Genomic DNA, 13,281 nt, shown 5'->3' with positions numbered 1-13,281 from the left:
GAGTATCACTGTAGCCATGTGTTATATGTGGGTTATGGGCCAGAACTCTGAAACAAGGATTCTTACAAGAAGTTAAGTGAGTAGAATCGATAAGACAATGGTTATCTAGTTTAGCATGGTGATTAATGGTTCTCTAGTTCAGTATGACTGATTTAATCTTACAACAAATAATGGCTTCCTGGTAATATAATGATTGGCTTTTACTCAGTGTAGAGCATATAAACTGGGAGCCTCAACCATATTCATTTGGAACTAGTGAAGACAAGCAGCCTGGCCTGGAGGCTGAAGCACAAGCCCTTAGACTCAGATTCATTCATTCCTTCTCACATCCTGTGGTGGCAGGCCTGTCTTGCATTTTCTCCACTGAAACCAAGACTTAGGAAGGCCTTTTAAAAAGCTAATCAGGCCTCAGGAAAGGAGACAAGACTTTGAAGGAAACAATAGAGGATTTGGACTTTAATGCCTGGCTACTCTTATAGTGATTACTGAAACGAAGCCTGCCCCAGAGACCTCCAGAAAACCGAACTAAGAACATTGCATATATGTCTATCTGACATATCTTAATTTCACTTCAGGATGACCTCTACTTCCTTTATATTTTCACGATGCTATTACTTGGGCAATTTCTTGCCCTCATTGCTCTATGTCTGATCTAGTCTTATCAGCCAAACCTGGATATACTAACTTGACCCTAATATAGCAATGTCGTTTTGATTCTCTTCGAGAATGGAAAACAATAACCAACCACCATCCCCACCAGCATTTCCTTTGGGCCATAAGCTACCTCTGGAAATATGCTGTTATCTGCTTGCATTCATTAAACTTCTTTGTTGCCTTAAATTACCTGTAACTTTGATCCTTTGGAAATTTTGGTGTTTTAATATTCATAACCACACAGAATTTCCAGGTAAACATCTGTATTAGGAAGGTGGATATTTGCACAAAGTTGAGGATGAGGATGGGGTTTCGATTGTGACAAGCATTGTACAATTTCCCAAATACAATCTACATCACCAAAAATAGACTGTATTTTTCTCAAAAGGATTTCTAGGAGAATTAATTCTGAGGAAATATGGGTTATTACAAGAAAAGACTTATAATATCCTGGGGCTTACTAGCTCACTATCTTTAACTGAAAGAAGACATTAGAGTTCTTTATTAACTATAGAAATTTCCTACTTAGATCTCTTGTAGGACACTCTCCAGCTCATGGTGTTCACCTTTGGCAAGCATATATCTCCCTATTGTATTCTCAGCTTGATGTTAATAATCAGTGAGTCATAAGAGTTATCTCTGATAGAATTTATCAAGAAATTTTCTTTGAAATTCAAGGTTGGAGCACATCCAAGCCATGTTCTGTTCTAACTGAGACAAATGTTTTTTTGGGGCAATCAATAAATACAGCAGGGTCTTGTATTCTTTCTACTTATCAAATGTGTGACTGTAAAAAAAGAGGTCAGAAAATTGTTTTCAAAAACCTGCCTGTTTCTTTCTTACATTTTAATCAAGCAAATCCTCATGTATATTACTCGAGAAATGTTTAATTAAATCAAATTTAAGCTCTTGAAAGCATCATCATTAAAAATATTTGTGCACTATCTATAGAAAATGTGGGATTCAAAATTTTAGTCAGTAACCCTTACTGCTTTTTAATGGGGATATGAGAAAGGACAAAAATGAACCTCAAAATTATTTTTATATATAATAGACACAAAAGAAATAGAAGCAGGGTCAGGGTTTATATTTCTGGGCTCAAAGATCATTCATAGACTTGTTCCTTGGGAGGAAACTTATGATATAAATCTGCCAACAAAGATCGATATAATCAAAGCTGTAGACTGTCTAGAAGCAATGGAAGTCTGTGAGAGTTGGACTATAAGAAAAGCTGAGTAGTACAGAATTCAGATTTTTAAATTGTACTTCTAGAAAAGTCTTTTGAGAGACCTTTGACAACAAGGAGATCAAAACAGCCAATAATTAAATTAATTCAGGCTCTTTACTGGGAGGCCTAAAATTAAAGCTGTGAAGCTTAAATACTTGACCACATAATAAGAAGATGGGACCCAATGGGGAAAAACTCCAGTGTTGGGAAATAGCAAAGGATGAGTTGGATAGTGTCATGGAAACAATGAGCATGAACTTGGACAGACACTGGGAGACAATGGAGAATAGGAGATGCTGTGGTCTGTGGAGTCAGGAGTTGGACATGACTGAAAAATTGTACAATGAAATATCTCTCTTGGTGAAAGCTAGTTTCTTTAGTAGTATCTAGAGCATTATGTATAACTACTAATTACTAATTGATAAGCACTTTGATTACTTTGATTTGATTTAAATAGATCTAGGAGAATTAAATAGTCCTTTGATGAGAAACAATCCCATTTATTGAGTTGGTGACCACAAATATGAGCATACAAAGTTTTAAGAAATCATATGAAAAGAGACAACAATCTACCTCATAAAATAATCAGGACAAAGAAACCTAAAAGGATATTAACCTAAAACCAAATCAAATCAAATAAATAACTTGGTTGTATATGTGTGTATGTGTGTATTTAGTATTTGCATTATAAATTTAAAGTTGGAAGGGTCTTTAAAGGAAGGAGGAAGAAAGAAATAAGTACTTATTAAGTATTTACTATGTGCCAGATACTGTCCTAAACATTTTAGAAATATTACCTCAGGGGCAGCTAGGTAATGCAGTAGATAGAGCACCAGCCCTGAAGTTAGGAGGACCTGAGTTCAAATCTGAATCAGACACTTAACACTTCCTAGCTATGTGACCCTGGCCAAGTCACTTAATCCCAATTGCCTCAGGGAAAAAAAAAAAAAGGCTTATAGGATTTTTTCCCCCCTGAGACTGGGGTTAAGTGACTTGCCCAGGGTCACACAGCTAGGAAATATTAAGTGTCTGAGACCAGATTTGAACTCTGGTCCTCCTGAATTCAGGACTGGTGCTCTATCCACTGCACCACCTAGCTGCCCCGACTTATAGGATTTTAACCTTGTATGTCAAATTATGGGGTTGTTTTGGGTGACCTCAATATAACTTTCAGAAGTAAATCTATAGTTTTATTCTCTTTTCCTTTAATAGATATTTTAAAAATGAGATATATCTATATTTCTAGCTAGCATACCTAATTGTCTAAAACATGAAACACAAGATTCCTTGGGTGAATAATGCATATTATTACAAATGCTAATTGAATAGCCAATGCATTGGAAGGTGAAATCATTTGTTATAAAGAGAAATAAATCTTTGGGGTACAGGGTCACATGGGCTAACATTTCAGAGTGATCTATGAGGCTTTCCTGAACACAGTTTGAATAGCAACCAGAGTTGAGAAATGTCACCATAAATGGGGCCAAATCATTTGATGGAAAATGCAAGTATGAGTACATGTGATGTACATGACATATTATAGGATCAGGAACATTTTCTAGTACAAACATTGTCAAGAAAGAAATGGGATACATATGGCTTAGAGTTGTAATCGCTTTTCTAGGAATCCTAGTTCATTACAAAACGGTATACTTTTATAGCATTCAAGTATGGCCAATTTTCTAATGTTTAGGCCAGAACAAATATAAAGAAATTACATAGAGCAACCATTTGGGAATTTCTATATGTTTATCTTTCCCAAAACTCATTTTGAATCAGGGAGTTCTGGAGGACAATTATATAATATAGGGGCAAACTAAGAAGCTAAGAATTATAATATCTTTAAATCCTTGAGTTCAATGAAAAAGCTTTACCACCAATCATTTACAATAAATGGAATAATAAGTGATCACAAATATGGCATTATTTCAAGAGATCCAGGAAATATTCCTACTTATTAAAGTATCTCATACAACTACCCATTGATTTGTGAAATTCCACTATTAAAGATGATTAATTCCTTTGGCTTAAGCTTTTGTTCCCCATATTCAGTTTCCATATCTTTACTACTTTTCAAAGAAATAAGATTAAAAATTCTAATTTAAAATATCCTTGGAATGAATAATCAAACATCTGATTATATACATACATGTAAATGTGTGTATAATGAAGTAATAATAATAAATAGTAGTAAAATAAAATAAAAACAACAATGATAATGAATATATTATGTATGAGGCTTAAGATTTGCTGGGAAATGCATAACAACTTGAAAACTTATTTATAGAGTTGAGTGACATTTTAGTGTGAATGAGGTCATCAAATCTTTTTTGAAGAAAGAAAATAAGCCCACTAGATTCATGGATGAGAGGACTCACCAGTGAGGGAAAAAAAAAGGTCAGAAAGGGATAAGGCTTTACAATTATGTGTAAGGTTGAATGTAAATCTTTCATACAATACAGAGAATAGAATCAAGGAATATGTCTAGCAACATTTAAGATACAATATTTACACAAATAAGAAAAGTAGCATAAATAAATAACTCAATGTCATTTCATTGCAGAGTAGAAAAGATAAATTTGAAGTAGAATCATTGCAATGAAGAAAGAAAACAAATTTAAACAGCTATTTCCTAGGATTGTTGTGAGGATCAAAAAATATAATATTTATAAAGTACTTTGCATAGTGTCTAGTCTATAACAGATGCTGTGTAAATGTTATTATTGTTGCTGTTTTCATAATTGTCACACTAAATAAAGTAAGTGGAACCAAGAGAACAAGGAAACAAGTTTAGTTTCCTGAATTATTTTAATCAGTTTAGTTAATTTCTCAAAGCTGATTAATAATCTAAAAAAACCACCATTAAAATTTTATTTGAATATCTATTCTACCACAATTTTATGAAAAGCAAAGTATGTTATGTTACTTCAAAGATACCAGAGACTGTAGAAAATCTGTTGCAGAGAACTCCATTCTCTTTTATAGAGCCCAATATGGCACAAGAAGCTCCAGACATATTGCAAATGATGCTTAGCTATGCTGTATAGATTTATGATCTGTTTTCATTACAAAAATATTTTTGTGTTGGTAAATAAATATAGAGACTTTGTGACACAGTAGAAATAGTATGGTGTTGGTAACGGAAACACAGAGATTCCAGTCTTCCCTGTCTACCAGAAAACTATGTAAGAGAACACAAAGTCTCAGTTTCCAACTTGCTACTGAAGTTGACTTGCAAAATCTTTAAGATCCCTTATATTCTTCACAATCTGGTTATATATATGTGTGTGTGTGTGTGTGTGTGTGTGTTACATGTACATATGCACACATATCAATACACACATATATTTGCACACACATATAATATATACATAGATATATACTATATATATTACACATATACATAACACATATATACACATTTATACATGCATATATATAGATATGTTTCTATATCTACATACATATATAAGACAACATTTAAATCTAAAAACATTAAAATCTTTGTTAACTTGTCTGTGGGCACAGTGGTTAGTCCACTAGATCTGGAAGCAGAAAGACCTGAGTTCAAATCTGACCTCAAATCCTAACTATCTGTGTGACCCTGGGTAAGTTACTTAACCCAGTTTGCCTCAGTTTCCTCATACGTAAAATGAGCTGGAGAAGGAAATGGCAAATCTTTCCAGTGTCTTTGCCAAGAAAACCCAAATGGGTTCATGAAGAGTCAGATATGACTAAAATGACTGAACAATAACAAAAACCTCATCATTTAAAAACAAAATCTGTATTTTTCATTGACTTTTTTAATCTTTTCGGCAACAGAAATCAGCTTCCACAATTGTTAATGGAAAAGGGAAGAAGCATTTATTTAATTCTTACTGTATGCTAGTTACTGTGCTAAGTGATTTTTACAAATTGTATCCCATTTTATTCTCATAATGATCTTGGAAAGTATATATTATCATTCCCATTTTATAGATAAGGAAACTGAGATAAAGAGAGGTTAAATAACTTTTCCAAGTTTGTATAGTTGGTATGTAAAGCAGGATTTGAACTCCAGTCCCAGAGATATATCTGCCATGCTATTAATTGTTGTTCAGTTGTGTCTGACTCTTCATGATCCTGTTTGGGGTTTTCTAAGCAGAGATATTGGAGTGTTTTTTATTTCCTTCTCCAGCTCATTTTACAGATGAGGAATCTGAAACAAATAGGGTTTAGTGACTTGCCCAAGATCACACAGCTAGTCAAGATCCGAGGTCAGATGTGAACTCATCCTGATTTCAAGTCCAGCACTCTATGCACTATGAAGCCTTATCACCACCTGGCTGTCCTATATTATACCACCTAGCTACCTTTAATCATTAAGAAACAAGAACTTAATAATTCTCTATTTTTAAAAAGTTTAAAACTTCTATAATAATAATAACAGAGCATCATACGTAGCATTATTGTAGTTAACATTGACTTAATGTTTTTATAGAGCTTTAAGACTTGCAAAACATTTTACAATTATTATCCCATTTGATTCATTCAACAACCTTGTGAGTTGGGTTGTTATCATTAACTGTATTTGGCAAATGAGAAAAGTGTGACCGAGTAAGGTTCAGTCATTTTCCCAAAATGGCACAGCTGATAATCTGAAGCAAGAATTGAACCAACTTCTTGATGTTAAGTCTAGAACTTCAGCCACCAATCACACCCTCCTGGCTGCCCTATTAGTGAAATGACTTATTGTCTGCTGAACAGGCTCTTCATGTAACAGAAATCTGATCTTTTGGAGGAGAAATAAATCCACATTCACATGTGTTTTAATTTTTAATAGATTAGAATTAGAAGATAGGACATCTAAAGTAAGTTAGAGACCAATTACCTGTCTTCCTTTTGGACCCTTTCTTCCACGCGGCCCAGGAACTCCCTGTAAAATAGAGATGACATGTAATATGAACCTATGTAACTAAATTATATGCTGTTGTTGCTTCCAATAGACAAATAAAGAAAGATAACAATAAAAGTTTGTTATAAGGGATGACTTGTGGGGAAGGGAGAAAAGATATATCAAGAAATATAGAGGCAACAAAAAATAAAGAAGTTAATGATGCTTTTAGAAAAAAGATATTTTGTATAGTTTTTCTTATTTGACAGGATTAGATGTGTTTTATTAAATTGCAGCTGAATTCAAATCAGATATCATCTCTGCCTGCTATTTTGTTCAGCCTGTGAAATCAGTCTGTTTTCAAGAGGTTTGAAGCAGATAATTCCCATCATGCCAAACAAAAATTCTGAGGATTTGAGGTAAACCATTCATATAAAAAAATTAGAAACAAGCATTTTTCATTCCAATTTACTCCCCTTCACATTATCTGTGATCAAATGTAATTTTTTCCTGATCCTTTAACAAGACATCCCTTCTCCAGACACCAGGCATGTTCAGTGGTTGTCCCCAATGTCTGGAACTTCTTTTCTTTTCATCTTCACTGCCTGGATTCCCTCAGACCTAACCAACATCTCACACTCTACATGAAGCCTTTCTAAAATCCCTCTTAATTTCAGCACCTGCCCTCTGAGATAGCCCCCATTTTATCCTGTATGTAATTTGTTTGAACATAGCTGTTTGAATCTTCCATTAGACTTTTGAGGGCAGGTTGTGTTTTTTACCCTTCGTAGCACAATTCCAGGCATATAGTATAATGTTTGTCAACTTGGGGTTAAGGAAAAGTTTATTTAAGTTAAAGAATAAGTTAAGATCTTCCCCCAATAGATTTTACCAATTCCTGTCAAAAAGGGAGAGCTTTTGTAAATTGTAAAATGGAGAAGATTTTAGTCTAATTATGAAGACAACTCTAATAGAACAAAAGCAAGAAAATGATAACAGTTATTTGATGGTATATTCAATTTGGTGAAAAGTGGTACATTCTATTCATTCTTCCTTAGCTAGTTCATTTATGAGTTTGTGGTAAGGGACCAAAGACGATACAAGAAGAGAAAAGGCAAAGAAAGACCACCAATGGAAGGAGCTTAGCTCCTACTCCCACCCATGCTCCAAATCACACACACATACATACATACATACACACACAACACTTAAGAAGGAACTACCTATCTATTATTTGTTGACTGTGATAGGTGAGGGGTTTGGTCACTTAGTTGATCTCAGGCTATTTTTTGTCCTTCATTCTTGAAAAGGATCATCTTATCAGGGAAGTAATACATAAATCCAACTCATTTTCAGGACAAAGCAAGATCCAGTGACAAAATATAGATCAGTACTGATGGAATGGGCCTGGATACAGTGGAGATCTTGGCTTTTTTTAAGCTCAGGTCGTTAACAGGTCTTGGTAGGACTGAAGCTATAGCCATCCAGTGATTAAGGCTAGGTAAAAAATGAGGTAGAGAAAGGTCTTCTATTTAGTTACCAAAACAAACAAACAAACAAAAACAAACAAACAAAAAAACATTGAATCTGGGAGGGGAAGACCCTTAGGGTTTCTAATCAAAACAGAAATAATTGCTACTTACATTCTGCTCCAAAATTCTGCTGGCTTGGACATCTCCATGTGTATGTCCAAAGTTTGGTTGATTCACTCTCTAAAACATTTCCTTCCCTTCCCCTTCTTTTCACTCACAAAAAACAACATTCTACCCCAGTTCAGGCCCTCAATGCCTTTACCTGTGTAGTTATAAAATCCTGATGCATCTCTCAGCTAGTTCCTCTTGCCTATTTATCTTAAGTGCCAAATCAATCTGCCTAAAACACAGGTCTGGCCATGCAATTGCTAGACTAACTATTAGTAGCTCCTAAGGCCACTAGGATAAAATACCTCAGTTTGGCATTTTGCCTACCTTTCCAAGTATTTTATTATTGTCCTTCACTTATTGTATATTCCAGCCAAATGAGCTGACCTTTTATTTCCATCACTATGACCTTTTATAGGATATTCTCTAGTCAGCCTTTTAAAATCTAATAAATCAGTACCATCTTCTCCAGATATCTGGATGCTCTTAGATCTTAGCATTCTTTGTTCTCAAATGATTTAGTGCTTGTTTTTTAATTTGTTTATATGTTACATCTTCTTGTATAATGTAATCTCCTTGAGGGTAGAGACTATTGTTCATTTTATATCCCAAGCACCTCCTAGACATGTAAGAAAAATATAGTTGAGGCGTTCTATATGTACCTAGCTGGATCAAAAATCTTCTAGTGGGGATTCCTGGACATAGAGAGCTGGAATGTGTCTTAGAGATCATTAAATCTGACCCTCTCATTTTACAGATGAAGAAACTGAGGCTCAGAGAGATTAAATGACTTTTTTCCAAAGTCATAGGTAGTGACAAAATTAGGATTTGAATCCAGTTCCTCTGACTGTAAATATAATACTCTTCTTCACTGTTCCAAGCTGGATATGCTCCTGTATTTTTTCTACACTATAGTTTTTGTGACTCTCTAAAGCTTCCATTTCTAACTTCCTCTTTTAACTGTTATATAAATACTATGAAAGTTAGGTTCTTGACCTAGACCTCATGTTTTATTTATATATGTATACACACACACACACACACACACACATATATATATATATATACATATACATGCACATATAACACAACATAAGTATGCACACAAGTATGCATGTACATTTGTGTACACACATGTGTGCATACATTTTACATAGGTGGGTATACAAATAGATCTGTGATCTCATTGATAAAGGATATTTTCTCCAGTGATGAATATCACAAGCCATCCCTTCTCACTCATCCTGTGCAGCTTATCCACAGCCTCCTATAAATTTGCCATAATAGGTCCACCCAACATCTTGGGGAATGTTTGAGTTTCTTTTCACATTAAAAGTCCTGTATGAAATATGAACTCCTTGGGCTGTCCCTCCAAATACAAATTTTGTGTCTAATCAATCAATATTTTTCATTCAATTTGTTTTTCTACCTTGAATAGTTAAACATATTTACAAATGGTAGAATTTACTGAGGACAGTATCTAGAATTCTAAGATTTGGTACTATTTGCCTTTCTTTGTATCCCCAGTCTTTAACACTGTGTTTTGCACAAGGCAGGCACATAATAAATATTTATTGCCTTACTGTTTTTCCCTGTCTTTTTGACACTTCCTCCTTGATTTATTCACATCAAGCAATATTTGCCCTCCTTTCCCCTACCATTTTTGTGAAGGTTACCCAACCCTAGATGTGGCTTTATTTATATATAAGGATGGGTAAGCAAGGACTGAGTTGGAAGGAAAAATCCTGATGTATTATCAGCTAGGAAGGTGTGCTGACATCATTATAACTATAATAAACATACTATTATAACCATTTTGGACACAAAGAAAAGCCTATGTTTATAATTTTTGTTAATCCATTTTTGTGTTAAAAAATAACTATTTTATTTCCCTAAATGTGAAATACTTGTAAAAACAACCATATGCTGCAAATTTGTCTTATATTCATCATAAATATATTACTTTTAAAATAAACCTTTATTTTAAAAAGTGACAAACTTACTCTTTCTCCTTCGGGTCCTGGTTGTCCTGCCATGCCAGGAGAGCCAATGAAGCCCTAAATAAAATAAGTTAAAATTAAGTAGCTATATTGAAATATTGATAAAAATACAATTTATCAATATAAATATTAGCAAAAACATAATTTATTAACTTAAATGTCAGTAAAACCCAATATGTGTTAATATAAATATTAATACAATATAACATAATATGCATTTACATAATCTCATTTCTGTTCATGAGAAATGGCAAATTTAATAGGAGACATCATTTCTTTCTCCCTTATTTCTCTTCCAGGCAATACAATTTAATCAAGAAATTTATCAAATTTATTCTGACCCAGTGTTATGGGACTCCCATAAGTGTATAATTCAGATCTTTAAGTTTAGAGTGTAGTCAAGTGAATGGGACATTCACATTAAAAATGATTAATAATATAAAATAAGCCATGTGAGTGATATATATGAGGTATATTGTTTGATATCAGATTCACACTGGAGGTTAGCTTATATTGGGAAAGTTTCATTCACAGAGGACTTTTTGAGTCTTTATGAATGAATAGAAATGATCAGGGCAGGAAGGTATCAAGAAAGAAAGTATTAAATGATGCGATTGGGGATTAGGTCCAGAGAAGAGACAATAGGCTGAGAGAGGCACAAGAGCTGACATCAAGCATTTCAAATGTGTCATATAGAAGGAGGATTCCACTGATTCATGGATGGAATTAGGCAAAAGAGTAGAAAGATGCAGTTACATTTCAGCTTGATTTAAAACAAAACAAAACCAAACAAAACCTCCATCTTTAAAGATCTCTCTGAATAGGACAGGAGGCTGCAGAAGGTATTTGATTATCCTTCACTCTCCAGGGATGAATGGGATTCCTGTTTATGAATAGGTTGCATTAGATGCATTCTGAGCCCTTTCCAGCTCTGAGACTCTGTCCTTCTGAGGCTATGCCAAAAGTTGTTGGGATTAGAATGACAATTATATGGCCTTTGAACATTCAGTGTCATCAGCTGAGTTTCTGGTAAATGTGATGTTTTCAGTGACTTTGTGTTTAAATACAGCTGGCTTTTGTTTTATGTTATCCAGCTGGAGAGTTGTTTGTAAAGAGGGCCAAAACAGCTTAATTGAGCTTACACTTAACTCAGTAAGCATTGGGAACCTAAACATTCAAATCTCTGCTCTGCTTGGGTGAAAACACAATGCCTCACAAGTAAGGATTTCAAAGTGTTTTTTAAGGCAGTAAAATATAGTTGAAGAATTCTATGAGTTAGGTAAAATAAGCACGTATAGGCTGAGCAATGTGGCAAAAAAATCAGATTCTTGCTTGCCTACCCACTTGCCAACAGTTTATTAAGTGCCTACTATACATATGGCATTGTGTTAGGTGCTGGAAATACAAAAGGATCCTTTGAGGGGCAAGAAAGACATAGATATAGAACATGAACAGATACATATGGTAGAAAGTTATAGAGGTCAAGGAGAGAACTAGACAGAGAAATTGTGTGGCAAGACAAAACTCTTACCTAGTAGGGAAAGGAAAGCTTTCCTTGCAAGTTTAACACCTGAACTAAACATTGAAAGAATATAAAATTTTTTAAAAGTAAAGATGAAGAATTGCCTTCTCGACATGGGGGTTTGTATGTGGAAATGGAGGGAAATAGAGGATATATTTAATTTGGAGAATTCTATGGCTTCAATACAATGCTTGTGTGAATTAAAGCTAGAAAAGTAGGGCAGAACCTTACTTGAAAATGGATTTTAAGGAATCTGTATTTTATCCTAAAAGCAAAAGAAAGCCATTGAAAGTTTTTTGAGTTGAAAAAAGTCAGACATATGTTTTAAGGATATTATTTTGGAAACTATGAGAAAAATTAGAATTAAGGTTAGATTAAAAAAAAAAAAGAAGAAGGCTCAGAACAATCCTTCATGAATCTCAATGTATGAGGTATAGGAAATGACTAAGAACTAATAAAGGATATTTATAAGGAGAACTAGGAAAGGACATCATCAAGAAACAAAAGGAAGAGACATTCAGAAAAAAAAGTGATCAATAGTGTTGAAAGTTATAAGAAAAAATAGGGGAGATAAAGAAAGGGAAAAAACTACCATTGAATTTGGCATATAAGGGATCATTGGTAAGCTCTGAAGAAGTAATTTATTAGAAAAGTTGCACTAGCTATTAATACTTTAATGTGTGAATGCAGTCATGTTCAACAGAACTCTTTAAAATGATTACTTACTCTTATACCTTTAGGACCTTGGTTACCTTCTGGTCCAGCTAACCCCTAGTAAAGAACAAAAGACATTAACGATATATTACTGAAGCTGAATTAAATGCCATAAAAGACATAATTTTCGCAGGCTGGGGACATTGGCTGAAGACCAATGAAATTCTCATAAATTTTTATGCTTTTAAAAACTCCTCACTTCATATCAATGAAGTGCATTGAGTTTTAGGTATTTAGATAATCTTTCTGGATCATCCAGAAAACATGTAAACTACTTGATGAGAGTTTTAAATGTTTGACTAACTTTGAGATTGTAATATACAAAAAAAGGAACCAAGACATTTCTTAGCTATTTCTAAACAACCAAGCCATAGACTCTTGTTTATAATTTCTTTTGGTGTTTGCATTTCTTTTATTTGTGTGAATGGAAAAATATCTGAAACAAAGCTTTGTAAGAAAACTGAAGGAATGATTATTTTGAAGACTAAATGAAAGCCAGAAAATGGATACCCTCGATTCTTCGGAGTAGTATACCTGTAATATGCATCATGTGTCAAGCACCATGGTAATACAAATACAAGCAAAAAAAAAAAAAAAAAAAACCCTCACTGTCTCTGCCCTCAAGAAGCTTATATTTAAATAGGAATAAC

The 13,281-nt window shown here is 33.9% G+C and overlaps 1 protein-coding gene across 2 annotated transcripts in view; it reads right to left on the bottom strand.

Moving 5' to 3' along the window:
- COL24A1 (collagen type XXIV alpha 1 chain) overlaps positions 1-13,281 on the bottom strand; it is a 345,626-nt gene that overhangs the window by 238,509 nt on the left and 93,836 nt on the right. For both annotated transcript variants that reach the window (XM_074266340.1, XM_074266341.1), the window contains 3 exons: positions 12,644-12,688; positions 10,399-10,452; positions 6,753-6,797 (listed from right to left, as the gene is read on the bottom strand). In XM_074266340.1, the coding sequence (XP_074122441.1) occupies positions 6,753-6,797; positions 10,399-10,452; positions 12,644-12,688 (144 nt within the window). The remainder of the gene's footprint in view (positions 1-6,752; positions 6,798-10,398; positions 10,453-12,643; positions 12,689-13,281) is intronic.

This window comes from Sminthopsis crassicaudata, chromosome 4 (genome assembly GCF_048593235.1).
Source record: "Sminthopsis crassicaudata isolate SCR6 chromosome 4, ASM4859323v1, whole genome shotgun sequence".
In the NCBI taxonomy this organism is placed as follows: Eukaryota; Metazoa; Chordata; class Mammalia; order Dasyuromorphia; family Dasyuridae; genus Sminthopsis; species Sminthopsis crassicaudata.
This window is presented reverse-complemented; position numbering and strand designations above follow the sequence as displayed.